General features: G+C 33.3%; 1 protein-coding gene across 1 annotated transcript in view; it reads right to left on the reverse strand.

Annotated features, from left to right (window-relative positions):
• Nucleotides 1-20,515, reverse strand: part of TYR (tyrosinase) — a 77,852-nt gene that overhangs the window by 42,897 nt on the left and 14,440 nt on the right. The window contains exon 3 of the mRNA XM_045557156.1: nucleotides 5,489-5,636. Within this exon, the coding sequence (XP_045413112.1) occupies nucleotides 5,489-5,636 (148 nt within the window). The remainder of the gene's footprint in view (nucleotides 1-5,488; nucleotides 5,637-20,515) is intronic.

Below are 20,515 nucleotides of genomic sequence, written 5' to 3' on the forward strand. Positions count from 1 at the left end.
AAAGAAAAGGGAAATATTTCTAAAGCCCCCTTTCTGCTCCTTTGACATTTATCCACAGTGCACCATCCAACACCAACCCTTTACTTCCTTCTTGAGGAAGGTATAAGCATAAAAGCTCATGCTTACTGGCCAATGTGTAGCCTAAGACAAAGTAGGTCAGACAAAAGTGAAATCTGGATTTGCAAGAGTTAATTCCAAGTGGAGAATTACCAATAGGGGAATTTGAAGACCCGTGGAAACAAGGAGGTGACTGGAGCCATTGAATGCGGGGCTCTTGCCAAGGGCAGACTGTGCTAAGATGGGAGAGTATTTCAGAAGCTGCTGCTGGACAGACAGTGATGCACAGTGTGTCAGGAAAATTGTGGCACCTGGAACTCAACTGACTAATAGAATTCTTCATTCAATCAATCTATGAGGGATAGGATTCTGAAATAGATAGGAGCCACTAGCAATTACTTTAATAAAAATAGATTAAAAGGAAACAAACACAATCTTAAGAAGCTTTACAAGTTGTAAGCAAATGATTACACATTCCTCTCAACTCTTGTTTGTTTGTCTGTTTAGTTTTGGGAATTGGCTCTTTTTTTGGTATTACTGAAAAAGTATATATATACCTATTGCAAAAAAGTTAAGAAAAACACACACAAAATATAGTTCATGCCTAATTCTACCAAACAGAGATCCCTTATCAACGTTTTTAAATACTCTTCCTTCTTGCCTCTATTAATAGACACATTTGCATATGTTGACACATATGCATATACTTTTGAAATGGGATATTATTAAACATCCTATTCTGCAACCTATCTTCCTTATTTAATAATATATAATAAATATTTAAAAATTCAACTATTATAAATGTACATCATCATTTTAATGGCTCTGAATTTTGCATTGCATGTAGAAATTCACTAGATGTATTTATAGGCTACTTTGTGAATGGGCAGTTAGGAATATATTTAAATTACTTTTCCTAGCCAGTTTGCTAGTTAGCACACTGCAGTTGCACCCTGTTATCCTTCGTTTATTCTTTCAGCTAAACATCATGTGTGGGCATTACCCACAGTACAGAGAATGCAGATAAGAAGATATGATAGATAAAATAAGAGTTGAAGTAATAATTCAAGATTTTGTTAGATAAACTAGTAATTGCACAATTATAATACAACGTGTTAAGCTGCATAGAAAAGATCAGCACAAAAATTCTTGGAGACCTGAAATAATGGAGTAAGTGCCTTGGGGAAGTAGAGAAGGCTTCACTGACAAAATGATGCTTGAACTACTTCTTGGCTTATAAACATAGGTGGAACCCCTAGCTGCATGTACATTAACAAGCTCCTTTAGGAAGGATGCAGAAGCTGAAGTGCCAAAGAGTGCCTAATATGTGCTGAATAAGTATTTCTCGGATAAATGTGGAAAGAATAGATAAACTAATGAGAAGGGAATCTTCTAAAACATTACTGTTCCGCAGCAATATTTACATCACTCTAATGGGACACTTAAGTTCCAATAAAGCACTGGATTCCTTTGCAGTGCTCACTGTGTTCTCATCTAAAACCTCTAAACTTTTGAGAGTAACTTTTTGGAAAAAAAGTTATTCAGATTGTTAGAGAATAATAATTATTATAAGCATCCTATTATTGACTATCAACTACATATTTCTAATACTGTTTGGTTGACTCCCAACCAAGGTGGTATTATTACATTATCTCCATTACACAGATCAGAGGCTCCATGGCTGAGTGGTTAAGTGACCCATATCTGAGTCCAGTTCTGTCTGACCCTTTAATCCATTACCACACTATGCTGCCTACTATTTATAGAGAGCATTTAGATTCATATCTTGTGTGATTTATATAACTTCTGAGTTGGTCTGGACTTGTTCAAAAAGACTCCCATTTTAGAGAAGAGGAAAGGAAGTCTCAAAAAAGCCATGTGATTTATCTAAATTCTTGGAGATAGAGATCAGAATAGATCAGGCTGTTATAGTGTTAGGCTGATTTAAAAACTCAGATGCCCTGTCTTTAGTTTCTCCCAAATCTAATCTTTTTACGGAAACAAAATAGACAACTCTTCAGCCCATTCTTTCTCTTAGAGTATTCAACCCTTTCTCCTCAACCCCCTCAAGCTTCTCTCCTTGCCAGAAAGTTTTTTTACAAACCTGAAAACAGATTAGAGTCCCTTTTCAGACCTTAACCTGAACAGAGGAGAAAAATAATTTTAACTATAAATTGAACTTATCTCTTTGTCACTTACCTATTAATCATAACTAAAAGCATGATTAAAGCTGTCACTAAAAAAAACACTAAAGTCCTGCAATTGTACTAATGCATTCTACTGTCATTTCTTCAAAAAGGCATTATCCACAGTGTTGTAAAGTCCAGGAAGGACCTTAGAGATTTAGACCAATACATTCTTTTAACACACAAGAATAGTGAAGAACAAAAAGTCCAAGACCCTGAAGCCATGGACAAATGATTGAATAAAATAAACCATATGAGAAAGAATAACTTCTGAATAGCAAAAAGATCATCAAAGACTTTAAAAAATAACTAAACAACTGGAGAAAATATTTGTAATGTTTATAACAAAAGAACCAATTAAAAAAAATTATGAAAAGTCTATATGGTACAGCAATTAAAAGACAAATAAACCTAATATAAAATAATAAAGAAAGGAATCAGAAATTTAAAAAGAAAATATAAGTATTCAATACCATATATAGGAAATAGAGAAATTCAAATGAATATTTCCCTACCTATCCGAGGAATAAAACTTAATAAAGTTGACAATAGCTAGTGAAGTGAAGGTACAGGGTGGCAGACTCACTTTCATTCTCTGGTTGTGGATATGTAGATGATAAACCATTTTTGGAAGGGTATTTGGAAATATCTACAAGAATTTTAAATGTATTTCATCTCTTGCCTTTCAATTCCAATGTTACATATAAATATATATCCATGTTGTTTAGCAAAGACAGATACGTGTGTGTATATATCTATATTGTTTAGCCAAAAATAAAAGAGAGAGAGAGAGAATCAAAATGCCTGTTAAGGAATGGAACAGATCTGCATGGACTGATGTGGAAATGTATCTAAGATAGATTATTAAGTAAAAAAAAACATAATTATGTAGAAATATAATTCTTTAGTGTATATAAAATAAATATATTTTTTCACAAGAACAGAATGGTGGAGTAAGACTTTTTTTATTTTTTTATTTTGTTTTTTCTCTACTTTTTGAATTTTATAAGTAATGTTTAGCTGGTAGAATAGAGTTTAGGTAATTTTCCCTAATTTGTTTCTTTAGTTTTTAAAAATTAAAGCTAAAATATTTTAATATAATCATATATTTATATGTATACATACACGTAAAGAGAGAGAGAAAGAAACTATTTGGGGGCATTTAGTGAGTATGACTAAAAAACAAATTTTTAACATTGGAATTGGAAGGCAAGAGGTGAAATACATTTAAAATTCTTGCAGATATTTCCAAATTGCCTTCCAAAAATGGTTGTATCATCTACATATCCACAATCAGAGAATGAAAATGAGTCTCCCACCCTGTATCTTCCACTTATCTGTGTGCTCTTAAATTTCTTTCATTAATGTTTTATAGTTTCCAGTGTTTCATTTTCTTGTTTAAATTTACTCCTAAATATTTTATTTTATTTTCCATGCTATTTTAAATGGGATTGTTTTCTTAATTTATGTTTCAAATAGTTCATTATTAGTGTATAGGAACTGTCCTTATTTTTGAGTGTTGTATTTGTAAGTTTACTTAATTTGTTTATCAGTTTTAATAGTTTTTTTTTTTGGTGGATTCTTTAGGATTTTCTGTGTTATCAAGAAACAGAGACAATTTAACTTCTTCCTTTCCTATTTGGATGCTTTTTTATTTCTTTTTCTTGTCCAATTGCTGTGGCTAGGACTTTCAATATTATATTGAATGGAAATGGCAACAATAGTCATCCTGAATTCTTTAGAGTTTATGGGATGATTCTAGAGATTTAAAAATGCCAAAAATTCACAAGGACAACAATATAAAATGACACTGGAAAAATGTTCAATCTCTCTTTTCTGAGAATATTTTATTCCAACACTCTACTTCTCTCCTTTATATATGAGTATAGGTGGTGGTGATATTGGTGTTGCTCATCATAATTTTGGTGCTCTTACACATTATTATAACCTGATGTCTGAATGGAACATAACATGAGATATTACTTAATTACCATTATATGAGAGAAGCTATAAAGGCAATAAAAATCTGCCTAATGGTTTTCCAGGCTAATGGTCACTTTTTATTTGTTTGATACTATGTCCATGTTCCTAGGGACATGAGTGAAGTGAGGAGGGTAGTAAGTTGAGTAAAACACATAATTCTTGGTTTAAGCTTCCCTATCTTTAAAAGGAAAAATAGTGCCTCTCATTTTTGTCAAAGAGGATGATAATGTTACCTTAATGCCAGGTATAAATCTGTGATCTGTGCCTTTCGTTCATTAGCTGTTGTGAGAAAATTACCTTGGGAAAAAGAAAGAGTTCTACAGCATTTGTTGTGATTTGATGCTTTATTTTCTCCTCTCTTCTTGAAAAATTTCAGAAACAGACAGCTGACCTTCCTCTGTGTACTTTCTTTTCTGCTATCATCACCTATGATTAAGTCTAAAACCTAATATGGCTAAGACATTACACATGGAATGGAAGAGGGTTAATAAGGGGAATAAAAGCTCCAAGAGAATTAAATCACATTAAATAGGACAGTGGGGCCATAGTGCACTCTGTCTGGATAATTAATCATATAGTGTTCAGGCTAATGGGAAATATCAAAGTCTGTACTTCCTTATATATGAGGGTCTTAGGTTAGAAAAAAAAAAAAATAACAATAAAATTTCCAAAGGGAAAAAATATATTGATGAGAGATGTAGTAATTTAGTGCCCTACCCAGATGGCCTTAAATCCCTTGTACCAGCTCTGTGTGCCCACTCCACTGCTTCTTCAATCTTTACTCTTAACTACATGTCCTTGCAACATTTAGAAGGCTGCCTTTGGGCACTGGAGCCACAGAGCCTATCTGGAATCAGGCCAGTGACTCGGAGTTTTACATCCTCTACTGCGGGGCAACTTTTAGCCAATGGTTATTTAGTATGGGAGTACAAAAACTTATTTCCTTTGTCTTAAGATAGGACAATACTAAGCTCTGGTGGAGTCTGGGACTTAAACTAAAATTGTACCCTTATTTGGCTTTTCCTCCTTTCTTATCCTGCCTTACTCACTTCCTTACTGGTTTATCTTTAATGAAACACTTCTTTTATAAAACATTTGCATCCAAATCCTTAGTGTAGGATCTGTTTTTGGTTGAACCTAATCTGCGAAAATAGACCATCATAATTCTGTGCCCTTTATGTAATAGATAAAGTTAAATTTGATAGATATCCACTACATTTACATCCAATAAGCACATAATTTATAAATAAGTATCAACCAACCTGTCCACAAATGCATGGTGAAGAAGAAAAATGGGATCATTGGCAGATCCCTGTACCTGGGACATTGTTCCATTCATATACATGTGCAAGGCATTGTGCATACTGCTTTGAGAGGCATCTGCTATCCCAGTAAGTGGACTAGCAAATCCTGTTGGTAAAAAGGAAATTGAAAAAAATAAGTTAGTTTACCTTAATGATTGAAAATCCAAGTGATTATCTCATTGATTTACAAAAATAATTAAAAGTATGATTCAAAATAATAAAATCAATAATAAATAATAAAATCAATTCTGCATTGGGATTCTTTACATTCTGAATACTCAGTGCATCTTCAATAAACCTTTGGGGAATCGAATAGCCTTAATTTGGATACCATGGATGGATTGACCAGATGAAATAGGCTAAACCAATTTGTGCTCTCTCCTTTTGCTTCTGCCTATTATTCCTCCTTTCAATATAGAAAAGTTGAAAGAGCATTTTATGATAATCATCTATTCACTCTCACTTCAATCTGTAACAGCAATCAGAGCAAATTTTTCCAGCCTGTTATGTGTCCTCTTGCTTTCCAGTTCTGGAGAATACTTTTAATTTTGGTTTCTGACTCTAGAGAAAGCATAAAATTTGTGACTTTCTACATTTCAATTCATCTTTGACAGTATCGTCTTTGATACAGATCATAACATGTTTGATTTTATAGAATATTCATTTCCCAAATAATTGTAACTCCAATAAATGGTTCTATTCATTGCATCGGGAACAATAATAATGAGAATAATAATAAAAAGAGATATTATTTTCTAAACGTTAATTATGCTAAATGTTTCTTGTGACATATATCCTTCAATCATTATAGCAACCTGTTGATAAGAAATTATTACCCCCATTGGAAAGAAAACTGAGGTTCAGAGAAGTTCTGAGTTTACCAAGGCTATGTAAGTAGAGTTGGAATTTTAATTCATATCAATTAGGCATTAAGATATGAACTCTTGATATTGTGTGTTCTCTCTCATACCCCACTTAAGAATAGTTACAGTAAGATTATCTTTATAGAGTTCAGTCAGACAAAACTGAAAGTTAAAACCAGACAAAGAAGTTTGAGTAACAAAATTAAACTGTAAGCAGGACCCAAGTTGGAGGAATTATAGCTAAGGGCATATTATTGAATTTCAGAACTTAGAAATATCAAGCAAGTGGAAACTGTGAATAAGAGTATAATCTAAACCAAAGTTAGGATAAAAACAGTGAAGGCACTAGGATTTGGGCAGGGGAGGTCCAGCTTTATTTCATATGAATAGAACCATTTTATTGGCAATCTCTTCATTTTTAAAGGGGCAGCTCTTGACTTTTGCACCTGATGTCCTGTGCTCTTCCACCAGTGTGCCTCAGCACTATTTTACTTCCTCAGCTGGTGATTTTTTCCCTCCTTTTCCCTCTTTTAAAGTTTATTTTATGCGTTCTGAGACATCATACCAATATCTGATCCCTCTGGAAGGTTAGCCTAAGAACATGCATGTCCTTCTCCTCTGGACCCTCTTGTCTACGACAGCTTCTGTGAATATATATGCATGGCACTTATTATGTCTAGACATTTTTCTAAGAGCTTGGAATGATTAATTTCATATAACATTTAGAATGATCCTACAAATTTAGTACCTACATTATTACAGACATGGAAAGGAGGATTTAGAGAAAGGAATTTGTCTAAGGTTAAAGAATAAATAAGGAGGGGGATTAAGGTTAGAACAGAAACCTGCTTTATTATAGAGTGTATGCTTTTAGATACAATGGCTTTACTGCCTTTCCTATGTAGCCATAAATCATATATCCCTGAGAGCAATGTTCTATACAGCAATGGTCCTCAAGATTTTATCTTTGAGTAGCACCAAATGAAAGTTTTAAAACCACATTTTATGTATGCTGTCACATATTTTTAGTTAGGTTCCAAGTTGTTTTCTTCACTTTATTATTTTAATTTTTAATTTTTTTATGGATATGTAATAGTGCATATTTTGGGAGTACATGTGATATTTTGATATGTGCATATAATGTGTAATAACCAAATTAGGGTAATTGAAATATTCATCACCACACACATTTATCTTTTCTTTATCTTGGGAACATTACAAATTTAGCTATTTTGAAACATACAATAAATTATTGTTAAGTATAATTTCCAAACCATCCTATCAAATTGTTTTAATTATAATTGTAAATAGTGTCAGAGGATATAATTCAAGGATATTGCAGATAGTATAAATTTAAAAATAAAAATGTAAAATCATTTTTAAGAAATGTATCCACCTTAATGATTTGACACTATCATTTATGCCAAAAATACCTAAACAAATTCTTTTTTACAGTCTGAGATTTTCTAGAGTTTCCATTTTACACTTGACCTTGTGTTTGTATGCTATTTTTCTAAAGGAGTATATCTAAATGTTATACATGTTATATTTAAAATATTTCTTAGAATATCGTTGAGGACTAGCGAGATGTTGGTCAAAGGATTTAACATTTCAGTTAGACGGGGGAGTAAGTTTAGGAGCTATATGGTACAACATGATTATAGTTAATAATAATATATGGAATACTTGAAAATTGCTAAGAGAGTAGATTTTAAAAGTTCTCACCACAAAAATATAAATGTGTTAGGTAAAGAATATGTTAATTAGCTTAATTTAGTCATTCCCCAATGTATAAATATATCAAAACATCGTGCTCTACACTATAGATATATGTAATTTTTATTACAATATAATTAGCCTATAATGTTTTTCCGTCACAAAAATAAGTATGTAAATTCAAATTACTGTTTAAAAATTTCATGTGACTATATGTCTAATCTTCTGGATAGAGTTATCATTAAAATTTTTAGTATTACTTAACTGAACCAAATGACATGAAAATATTCAATATTTTACAATAATTATTAAATGTAAAACACAAAAGTTTATTATAAACACATATCTTAATAAAGCTGATGAAAAATTGTTAAAAATTAATTTGGATGTCCATGGATGAATGATATTCTTTGTTAGAAAGGATGGAATTCAAAATAAATTCTATTCTAAATTTAAAAAAATAAATCTAACTGCTGAGAAACTTTGTTCTCATATGTAACTAGATGGGAATGAAAAGATTTTTTATAGACATTTCACTTAATTACTTGAACTTCCTTTGAGTTATACATGCCAAAAATGACATGATTCACCATAAAAATTAGTTTTTATAATTGGATCTATCAACTGACAACTCAACCAAGAATTCTTTGATGAGAGCAATTTTATAAATTATGAGTTTATTTATAAACCACCCAATTTGTAAGAAGCTTGTTACCTAATAATTAAAGTTAACCACTTTAGCAACATTGGCATCCTTTTTGAATTTTGAATTTTTGAATTTTGAATTTGCCACTTGTTTGGAACCCTGGAGGTTTTAACCCTTTCAGGGAACATGTTGAGAAAGGATTCAGGACAGGGAAGAGGTAGGCTTTCTTCTAAAATATCAGAGAAGAGAGATTGTGAAAGGGGAGGTATGAAGGAGAATCTTGAGGAGATTGCTCTCAGATTAATTTTAGAAAAGTATACTTGGGAGGATGACCTGAAAATAAAATTTCCTTAAAACTCTCTGTGCCAGGTACCCCTTAGAGAGTCTTTGTGAGCCAGTGGTTGTGTATCTATCCCAGTTTAAAGATACTGCTGTAGAGAAAATATTTTTAGAGCTGAGCAGACTTGGGTTTAAATTCTGTTACTTAATGGAAGTATGCTCTTTGTTGAGGGCATCTATCTTTTTTGAGCGTCCTTGGTAAGAGAGGGAGTAACTATTACCATCTATGGGATTGTGGTAAGGATTAATTTTGGTAGCAGGTGTGAAAGCACCTAGTATAGGTCTGGTGCAAAATGGATGCTTCCAGAGTAGTAACTATCATTTCTATAATTTGGTTGCATGTGAAGAATGGGTGCTTACCATGGGAGCTGCTAACCAAGATTATGGGGCAATCCCTCTGCAGAAGACTCTCTTTTGCCACAACTCCATGCCGTCAGGGCTCCATCCCAGCACCAGGTTTTATTCTTCCTTCCTGAACTACGTTGCTTTATATAAACCTACCTGCTGCTTGCCTTCAGCCAACATCAGGTGCTCCTGGGCTGCCATTATAAGACATTTTTCAATAAGGATCTGCTGCTTTACTCACTTTTTATGTTGACTACCCAGGTGTTGCATATGGAAAAGCCTCCAATATTATTAAGAAAAGACAGAAAGCACATGGGGTTTGTCAGAATACATTGTGATATGTGCTCAGAAATAGTTGAAAGGTCCTGGCTGAACCCATCTTTTTTGTGATACATACCAGATTGTTAATCTAGACAATCTTATTATGTAAACAATTTTAAATGAACTATGAATATCTTGTATCTTAAGATAGACTAGAAATGCCTCAGAAGTAGGAACAAAATTATTTGTGTTGATTTTTCATAGTTAAAATTAAAGCCTTGAACATCTTTGTATTTAAAAGAAAAATATAAAATACTTCTCAATTTTTCATTTATACATCGTACAGGAATTGGGAATAGGAAAGATACATTTCTCTCCATAAAACCTATCAGGGAATTTCAGAAGGCTCTATTCTGGTGTTTGTCCAGTGACAAAACAGAGAAAATGTCAGGGATGCAAATAACATAAAAAACATGAATAAATTATTTTCTACTTTACTTTTCACATAGTTAATTTTTTTAGCTGATGAAGTCAACTTGAAGAAAACAGAAATGATTGCATCAACATTAATAGCTTCTCTTGCTGAGATTTTATTCTCTTTTGGAAGAACAAGTCAAAAATGAAATTCTAGATACCAAATAATAATAATAATTGCATACATTCATCTTTTCAAATATCTTTCATATACGTGATCTTATTTGAATTTCAGTTACTTGTTATATGAACATTAACATTATCCCAATTTTATAAATGTGAAACTGCAGTTTATAAAAGTTAAATAACACAGCTAAATTCAAGCTAGTAATTGGGGAATCAATGAATTGAATATAGGACTGGTTAATTCCAAAACTTGTGCTCTTTTCTGCACACCACAATTGAACAGTGTCTGTCCTGACTTGCTAACACACCTTGGAAAATTCTTTTTCCTATGCCCCTGCAATGAATTTATGAGCTTGTCATTTTTATCCATTGAATTACACCAAGATGCAGAATGTGTTCTTGCCTCAACCTTGTCCAGGGATTCCCCATGGATAGAAAGTCTAATAAACCAGTAGGGACCTTGTTAGCAGTCACAGATGCCAAAATGGCTCAAAGTTCTTTGTGAAGTGTAGTGACAGTTTTCCAAATTACTTAATGTTATGCCTTCATGTTTACATGCTACATTCCTGTGGGAAATTAATAAACACTGCTTCAGGTCGATGACAAAATTAGAAAATTTCAACTAGTCAATCCATCTCTCTTTTTCTTTCTTTTCTTCTTCAATACCACTCTAGAGATTTTTAGTTTATTTGTTTGTTTTTAATATTGATGCTTATCTCTGACATTTGGAGATTCAAATTTAATTGGTTTAGAATGGGAATCAGGCACCTGGAGCTTTAAAAACACCCCCAGGTGGTTCTAATGTGCAACCAGGGGTGAAAGTCACCAAATTAGGCTAAATTGTTCTCCATCCTCTAAACCTGAACTCGTGGTTCAAAACTTTACCTCTGAATAATTATTTCCTTCACCTGAAATTTTTTCCTCCTATATTCTGACAGCCCCAAACTGCTTCTGCCTTTAAGATCCTACACCATGAACTGTTTTGAAATATTTTCTTACTAATAACTTCTCCATGTTCGCTTGAAAATGATGTTTAAAAACAATTGAACAACTACTCCGTGGCAGGTACTGGCTAGGCATTTACACATGTATCACTTTATGTAATTTAGTATCTTTCTTTCTAGAAAGATGGATTATTGATGTTGTACTTTATCACACCTATTAGATTTTGAAATGTGAAAAGATGTGCAGTTAAATCTTCAGGAGAATAGAACACATTTAATTTATTAAATTTAATATAAAGTGCATCTTTTAAACCTATTTTAACATTTAATAGTGTTTCAGAGTTAGAATTGGAGAAAAGAAAACAAAAAAAGATAGAAAAATATACATTAGTGCATCTGAAGATTGAAAAGAAGTGACTTTAGATCCCTAGGCTTATATTCCCCCTAATTTACTGTCCTAATGTGGAACTTAATTGAGGAATTATGCAGTGCACAGCTTCTAAAGGTTACACACAACAGTTTTAAAAGATTGCATTTGATGGCCAACTGCTTTAAAAACCTTGTAATTTCAACTACTTGAAGTAGAAATATAAATTACAGCTCAAAAAAAAAAATGGATCTGAACAAGTCCCTAGGTACACTGCAAGCATTAACTTTCAACCAATTTCCAGTTTTCTCAAAGTGCTAGCTTTACAGCCATACATGTAATGAATTAACACTTATATTTATTAGGAAATACTTTTAATTTTACTCAGGAGAACACTTCAACAAAGCAACAAGTCAAATGTACTGGTAGGTGAGTGTTTCATATCCTATATTTATTAGGATAACTAAGATCACAAAAGCTCTACAAATGTTGTGGTTTTCAGAAGTGTAGTCCCACAGCCAGCATCATCACCTGTAAATTTGTTATAACTACAAATAAATACTCTAGCAGAGAACTATTGAATCAGAAAGTAGAGTGGGGACTCACTATGTGTAGTTAAGTTTTCCAGGTGATTCTAATGCACACTAAAGTTTCAGAACTATTGCTCTAATTCTTTTCACTTTATGCACAAAGACAATGATTGATCAGTCGTAATTAGTCGGTCATTTGTATAAACTCAACAGAGGAATTCAACATACATTTTTTGCCTTATTATTTTAAACTGCTTATCATTTTAAGCATTAGACTGATTTCTCCACTTAGTAACCTCAGTGTTTGTGTTTTTCTCTTCCTCACTACTTAATTGCCTCTCTACAACAAAAATTACTGCCATTATTATACCACACCTTCTACTCTTAGGCTGTTTCCTTATGTTCTTACAGAACTTAATCCTCACAGTAACTTTGGAAACAAGATATCATTTAACCAACTTTCAGGTGGTGAAACTAAGGCTCAAAGAATATTAAGTGGTTTATTTAAGGTCATTCAGCAGGTCAGTGGTAGAGTCAGGATTTGGACCAACTACCTGCCAGACCTCAAAGCTCTGCTCTTAATCATTCTGTCACATTCTCTCAGGTGGTGTAAAGCTACTGGTTGCACCGAAATCTAACGCAGACAATTGATTTTCTGTTCCAGGTATGACAGTCCCCTTATTTTCCTTAATTCTTGTCATGTCCATTGAGAGAGAAGGCTGAGGCTCATAATGTACTATCTCAGGGTAGAGAAGGCCCTAGCATGGTAGCTCCCACTCTAAATAAAAACTTCACGAGCTTCCTACCACAGGACTTCGGATGGCATACAGTCACTCGGATCAATCAGATTCCTGTCATAAAACTCAGAGAAGGCTGGAATTTTTAATAGTGTCAGCAAGATATTGTTTAAGGCTCAGATGTCTACTCCTTTACAGCCAATTTTTGTTTCTGTCAAATTTAATTCCCTTACTAGATTTCAAGAGTTTGTAGAAGGATATAATGTCATCTCAAAGATTGTTTTTAGAAGACATTCTAAGTAGAAAATATCACTTTGCTACACATTACTCTTTAGAGTAAGTTAGATTTAGGACCAATATTTTGCCAAAATAATTTTTTGTCCACTTGGGGTCTCAAGGACTAGTTTACTTTATTTTTAGAATTTGATTTTGGTATAGAGCTAGAAAATTACAGTGTATGCAACAGCATGCAAAATAGTAACCTTATTGAATGAACTTCTATCATTGCAGTAAAATGACTGTTCTAAAATATTATAATTTACAAATATTGACTCATGTAATCTTCACAACACATGAAGTAGATATTGTGATTATCCTTGCTTTGTAAATGAAGGACTTCAAGCAAAGACAGGTTAAACTTAGCAAACGTCATCTGGCTAGTTATAGTATCAGGATTTAAATTCAGGTGGTGTGATGCTTGGCTACTACTCTCTAGTTGCCTTTTAAAATTGGTCTTTCTATTTGGAAGACTCAAGGACATAAACTCCCTTGTTGATGATCTAATTTTGCCACCTGTTAGTTGTGTGACCTTGTCAAGTTATTTAAATTCCTAGAATCTCAGTTTCCTCATTTATAAAATGTGCATAATAATAAATATGATATAAGGCTTTTGAGAGGAGTAATTAAGATAATTGATGTGAAGGTTTTTAGGAATTGAAAAAGTAGGGCTACAGTGATGTTAGCAGTTGTTATTAATTACAAAGTTTCTCTGGGAATTTGTAAGGCTATTTTGTAAGGATATAGAAAGGAATTTGTAAATTTTTCCCTTTTTCTTATTTGCATATTACTTAACCTACTCCAACTCACTCTTGAGGATGTCAGATCATCAATGAGAGTTTCTTTGACAAGAAGCATTTGTTTAGGTCCTTTTATTTAATAACACTTAAACTTGCCTGTTTGCAATCATAATTTCCTTTGGATTATAATTATTTATTCATAATCTAGGTATTAATTATACTATAAATTTGAAGAGAGTGGTATCTGTGCCATATTCACTAGTTATTTCTAGCGTATTGCAAAGTGCCTGTATATCACAGATGCTCTATAAATGTTCTTTGAATATATAAATATGAGGCATTTATTTCTCTTTCATCTAAATTGTCAAACGTATTATGTACATAGAATGTTCATAGTATATTTTTATCATCCATTTGCTGTCTGCAAGATCTGTAGTGATACTCCCTGTTTCTTTTTTGAAATTGGTAATTTGTATCTTTGCTCTTTTTTTCATTTAAATCTTGCTAGTTTGTCAATTTTATTGGTATTTTCAAAGAACCAGCTCTTTGTTGTATTCTCATCCTCCATTGTTTTCTGTTTCTTAATTTCATTGCTTTCTACTGTTATCTTTCTTATTTTCTTCATTCTGTTTACTTTGGTTTTATGTTTTTCTTCTTTTTTAGGTTTCTGAGGTTGAACTTGTACTCCTAATTTGAGACTTTTCTTCTTTTCAAAATGCATTTAGTGCTATACTTTCCCCTCTCAGCACTGTTTTAAGCTGTGTCTCACAAATTTTCATAAGTTTTTTTAATTTTTATTCAGTTCAGTGTACTCTTATTTTATTTTATTTTTCTTAAGACTTCCTCTTTACCCCTTGAGTTATTTAGAATTATTTTATATAGTTTCTAAGAGTTTGGAAATTTTCCTGTTATCTTTGTATTATTGATTTCTAGTTTGATTCCTTTGTAGTGAAAAGAATATAATGTGTATGATTTCAATTCTTTTAAATTTGTTGAGGTTTGTTTTATGGCCCAAGATGTAGACATATGTTTAGTATATGTTTTGTGGCCATTTGAAAAAAGTTTTGTCTTTTTTTTAATAATGATTGGTGTGTTCTATAAATATTGATTAGATTCTTTTGATTGATGGTGTTGAGTTCTATATCGTGGCAGATTTTCTGCTTAGTCCTATTAATTGTTAAAAAAAGGGGTATTAAAATCTTCTACTGTAATTGTGAATTTGTCTTTTTTTCTCCTTTCAGCTCTATCAGCTTTTGCTTCACATATTTTGGGGTGCTATTGTTTGGTGCATACACATTTAGGATTGCTATGTCTTCTTAGTGGATTGACTCATTTCTCATTATAAAATGTCCTTCTTTTACTCTACTAATTTGTTTTTGCTCTGAAGTCTACGTCATGTGATATTGTTATAGCCATTCTTCCTTTATTTTGATTAATATTTTATGAGTTTTTTTCATTCTTTAACTTTCAAACTGTGAATATTGTTGTATCTGAAATGAGTTTCCTACAGGCTGTATATATTTGGGTAATTTTTTAAAACTTTTAATGTACAAACATCAGTCTTCTAATTGACATTTTTAAACTATTTAAATTTAATGTAATTATTGCTTTGTTATACTTAAACTTGTCATTTTATTTTTTTCTGTTTGTTATGTCTATGATTTTTTTTCTGTTTTATTTTTCTTATCTTCAGGTGAGTTGCTAGAATGCTTTTGTGAATTACATTTCGATTTATCAATAGTTTTCTTGAATATATCTTTTTGTATCACTTTTCTTAGTAATTTCTCTAAGTTTCACATTATCTTTACATACTTTTTCTGTCTGCTGTCATCATCATTCAACCAGTTCAAATTAAGTGTAGAAAACTTATCTCTATCTTCCTTTACCCTCTCTGATATAGAACATAATTGTCTTAAATATTTTCCTTATGTTCATTTAGAAACACAACATAAAATTATATTATTTTTGCTTTGACCATCAAACATAATTTAGAAAGCCCAACAAAAAGAAATATATTGGATTTACTGTATTTTTGCTTAAGAAACTTTCTTCTTTGATCATTTCCTTTATATTTAGGAAACTCCTGTTAACCATTCTTTCAGGGTTCTGTTGGTGACAAAGTCTCTAAGTTTTCCTTCATCTAAGAAAACCTTGATTTCTTCTTCATTCTTAAATGATATTTTCCCTGGGCATAGGACATGGGTTGACAGTTCTTTTCTTTCAATGCTTGAAAAATGTAGTGCCACCTTCTGGCCTCTGAGGTTTCAGAGGAGAAATCTACTGTCATTCATTTTTTCCCAATAGAGAATATATAGTTAATATCTTACTACTTTCAAGAATTTTTCTTTATCTTTAGTTTTTGGAAGTTTAACAGTGATATTTCTTGATGTGGATTTCTATGTGTTTAATTAAATTGAGATTCACTAAGTGTCTTGAATCTGTAGTTTTATGTGTTTTGCCAAATTTGGGAAGTTTTCAGCCATTATTTTTTCAAGGACTTTCTCAGAGCTGTCATTTTCCTTCTCTCTTTCTAGGATTCTGATGACACAAATGTAAAATCTTTTTTTATAGTTCCACAAGTCCTTCAGTCTTTGTTCAATTTTTTTCAGTCTATTTTCCCTTTGTTTTTCAGATTTGGTACTTTCTATTGTTCTGTCTTCCAGTTCACTGATTCTTTCCTCTCTGCCCTCCGCTCTGCTGTCAAACCCATTTCTTGAAATTTTATTTTAGCTACTCTATTTTTCAGTTCTAAATTTTTATTTTGTTCTTTTTTTTTATCTCTTCTGTTTTCTTCCTAAGTCATTCTATTTTTTTCATTTGTTTCAAGTATGTTTGTAGCTGCTCATTGAAGCATTCATAAAATGGCTGTTTTAAAATCTTTGTCAGATAATTCTAACATCTCTGTCATTTCAGCATTACCATCTATTGATTGTCTTTTTTCATTCAAGTATGACATTTTCTTGATATGATGATAGATTTTTGTTTGAAATGTAGACATTTTGGGTATGATTTTATGAGACTCTAGATCTTATTAAATCTTCTGTTTTATAAGATTTTATAATCTCCTGGCTTTCTCTGCTTCAGCTCCAGCAGAGGAAGGGAAATACTGCATCATTACTGCCAGGCAAGCATAGAAGTCCAAGCTCCTCACTTGACCTGATTCCCCACTAGGTCTCTACTGATACCTTCCTGGCTAGAAGAGGTAAGAATGCTTCATTACTGCTCCTTACTTGGCTTCTGCTAATACCATGGATTGGGCGCCCTCATCACCAATAGACCCTGATAGAAGTCCCGACTCTCCACTAGGCCTCCTCTGATACCAATCTATCAGGGAATGGGAGAGTCATGTTTTTTCCTGCCAGGTAGGGGTAGAATTGCAGTTGCTCACTATGACCTCCGTGTAAAGTAGGGGGAGTGGTTCATTTCTTCGTGGTTGAAATGCAAATCTCTGCTCCATACTAAGCCTTCTGTGACACCACCCTGGGAGGGGATTGAGACACCTTGCTATAGCCTGGAAAGAGGAAAAGTCTAGTTTCCCCAGTCAACCTTTGCTGGCATTGTACCATAGTTTTTCTGTTTTTGTGCTTGAATGGAGTAGAGTAGGATTGCTTAAAAATTTTCAGCCCCTTTCCTGCCTAGTTCTTTGACTAAAGAGAGAAGGCGTTTGTTGGTGTTTGTTTGATTTTTGTCCGTACCTCTTGGTGTTTCCAGGTTCCCAGCTTCTTCAGCTCCAAATATGTTTTTGTTTTTTTGTTTTGCTTTGTCTTGTTTTGTTTTGTTTTTGAGACAATGTCTCATTCTGTTGCCTGGGCTAGAGTGAAGTGACATCATCATAGCTTATAGCTCACTGCACCCTGAAACTCCTGCCTCAGCCTCCCAAGTAGCTGAGACTACATGTATGCACCACCATGTCTCGCCAATTTTCTGAATATGTAAAGCAAAAATAAAACCCAGGGAACTTGCCACAATGTCATGAGGTCCCAAAGTTCCTAGACAGTCTGCCTTCCTCTCTCCACCATTCATGTTCTTCTGTTTCTTTTAAATATAATATCCAGAGATTCTGGCTGTATTTAGAGGGAGAGATAGGGAGAATTGTATTTACTCCACATCCTCGGAAGTAAAAGTCTGTGTTGTGTACTTTTATTAGTTTATTGACTGTCATATTTCTGTGTTTTTGACCACCTAAAAAGTTCATTGTTTTCACAAAAGAATTTCTTCTAAGATACTCCTATTGAGCAGAGTGATTAGTGTTGGGTCATATACCAGATGCAGGATTGGGAGTATATCAGAGTCCTAAGTTTTACTCTAGCAACTTAGAAAAGCCTTTATGCTGATGTGGAATTATATCAGGCTTGGAGTCAGATAGGTTTGAAGTAGTAGGCTCAACTCAGAGTGTTTATCAACTATGTGACTGTCAGTTTCCTTATCTGTAAAATCAAAACAAAATCTATCTCATTATGTACTTGCAACCTTCAAATGATAGGCTTGAAAATATGCACAATATCAGGTGACCAACAAATATTAATTTTGCTCCCCATCTCTGTTTCTCCTATGAAAGTGGAAACAGAAATATCCATTATTCTTTTGCTTTAATATAGCTAAAGCCCTTTGGATATCAAAGAAATCTATTTATGCCATGTGAATCAGAGGCTAATGGTCAGACTTACAAATTGAAAAAGGAGCACTCTTTTCACACTGGGTATTTTACTAAACAGAAATCTCATATTATAAAAACGACATCTTTTTTTTTTTCTTCTTTTTCTGTCCTTGAGGTAAGGGGAGCTTGCAAAGAAGAGGAATGTAAGCCATGAAATAACAAATTTTCATAGCCATATTTCTGAATTTGACTATATAAAATCTGCTCCCCCTCCATTATTTTGTACATCATATGGAAACAAATGTTTTGAATACAGAAACCTGCTATAGAGCAGAGCTCCCTTGTATGTGTGATCATAAAAATCACCTGAGGAATTTACCAAAAATAAGATCAAGTGTGGGAACCACAATGTCCTACTATTGACTATATAAAACCTGTATTTTCATAGCTTGGTGGTGCTTGACCACTGTGAGGTTTTCATGCTGTCCCTCGACTTTCCTAATCCTGGAAGGTATGTCTGGACCTCATCCTGATGAGTGCTCTCAGGTTACATCCCATCCACTGTAGGCAGCCTAGACAGCCACCAGAAAGAGAATCAAGGTAACTAGTGTACCACTGTAAGAAAGCACCTTTTACTTCTGCTCCAAAGAAATATGTGTGTGTGTGTGTGCTCTTTGTATTAACAGCAAGGTTTTTTATTGTTTGTTTTAGAGACAGGATCTTGCTCTGTTGTCCAGGCTGGAACACAGTGGTGCAACCACGGCTCACTGCAGCCTCAGACTCCTAGGCTTAAGTAATCTTTGTGCCTCAGCCTGCTGAGTAGCTGGGACTACAGGCTCAGGCTTTCATGCCAGGCTAATTGAATTTTTTTGTAGAAATGGGGTCTTGCTACATTGCCCATGCTGATCTCAAACTCCTGGCCTCAAGCAATCCTTTTGCTTCAGCCTCCAAAAGTACTAGGAATACAGGTGTGGGCCATTGTGCCCACCCTATATTAACAGGAAGGTTTGATATAAAGAGATTAACTATTTTTATTGAGTAAGTTTTTTCTGACATTTTATACACGCACACACACACACACACATCTATACATACATACATACTAATTCTGACCATTTTCAACATCATTATGTGAGTCAATATGGCTCTCTGGGGGTCATAAACATCCTCACTCCCACTGCCAGGCCTACTGAGTCAGAATCTCCAGAGGAAACAGGCAGTATCATATACTCGTAATCATCATCTCTTTTGATTTAGCAAATATGCCTTTGGATATAAGCTTTCTTTGGTACTTCACCCTGAAATTGCAGAATTACACTTGAAATTAATAGTCTTCCCAGATGAACTCATTTGAAAAAATTCAATTATTCTACCATCACAATGTTTTATAGATTAGCAAAGTGTGACCAATGGACTCTTTGAAGTGCCTGAAACACTTAGAGGCTCTGTGATGTCAAAACCATTTTCCTAAGAATACTAAGATGTGTTTTTCCTTTTTCTGTGTTCGCTTTTGCACTAATGGTGCAAAAGTAATTATGGGTAAATCTGGTGTCTTAGCATAAATCAAGGCAGTGCCAACCAACTGTACTCATACCCATTGTATTCTTTACCAGCCATACACTTGTAGTAAAAAATGAATGAATACCAGTTTCACTTAAGAATCCCCTTGATGAAGCAATAAAAATATTTTTGCAAACTCTATCCTTTTTACATGTCTTTTTAATTTTCTGTCTGATAGAATGGGATATACCTATATAATATTTCTGCTGCATTCTGAAATATGGTCATCTAGGGTAAATGCACTTGCACCATCATTGTTTGTGCAGAGAGCTGAAATAACTGTGTTTTTTCATGAGATACAATTTTCACTTGAATGCAGAATTGAGAGATAACTGGTTATTGAGACTTAGGAGTTTGGCAGATATTCTCTTGAAAGTGAACAAAGTAAGTCTGTCACTTAAAAGAAAACAACTGCTGATATTTTTCCCAATGATACAGTTTGAGCTTTCAAGCAAAAATTAGAA

Source organism: Lemur catta, chromosome 7 (assembly GCF_020740605.2).
Source record: "Lemur catta isolate mLemCat1 chromosome 7, mLemCat1.pri, whole genome shotgun sequence".
Lineage (NCBI taxonomy): Eukaryota > Metazoa > Chordata > Mammalia > Primates > Lemuridae > Lemur > Lemur catta.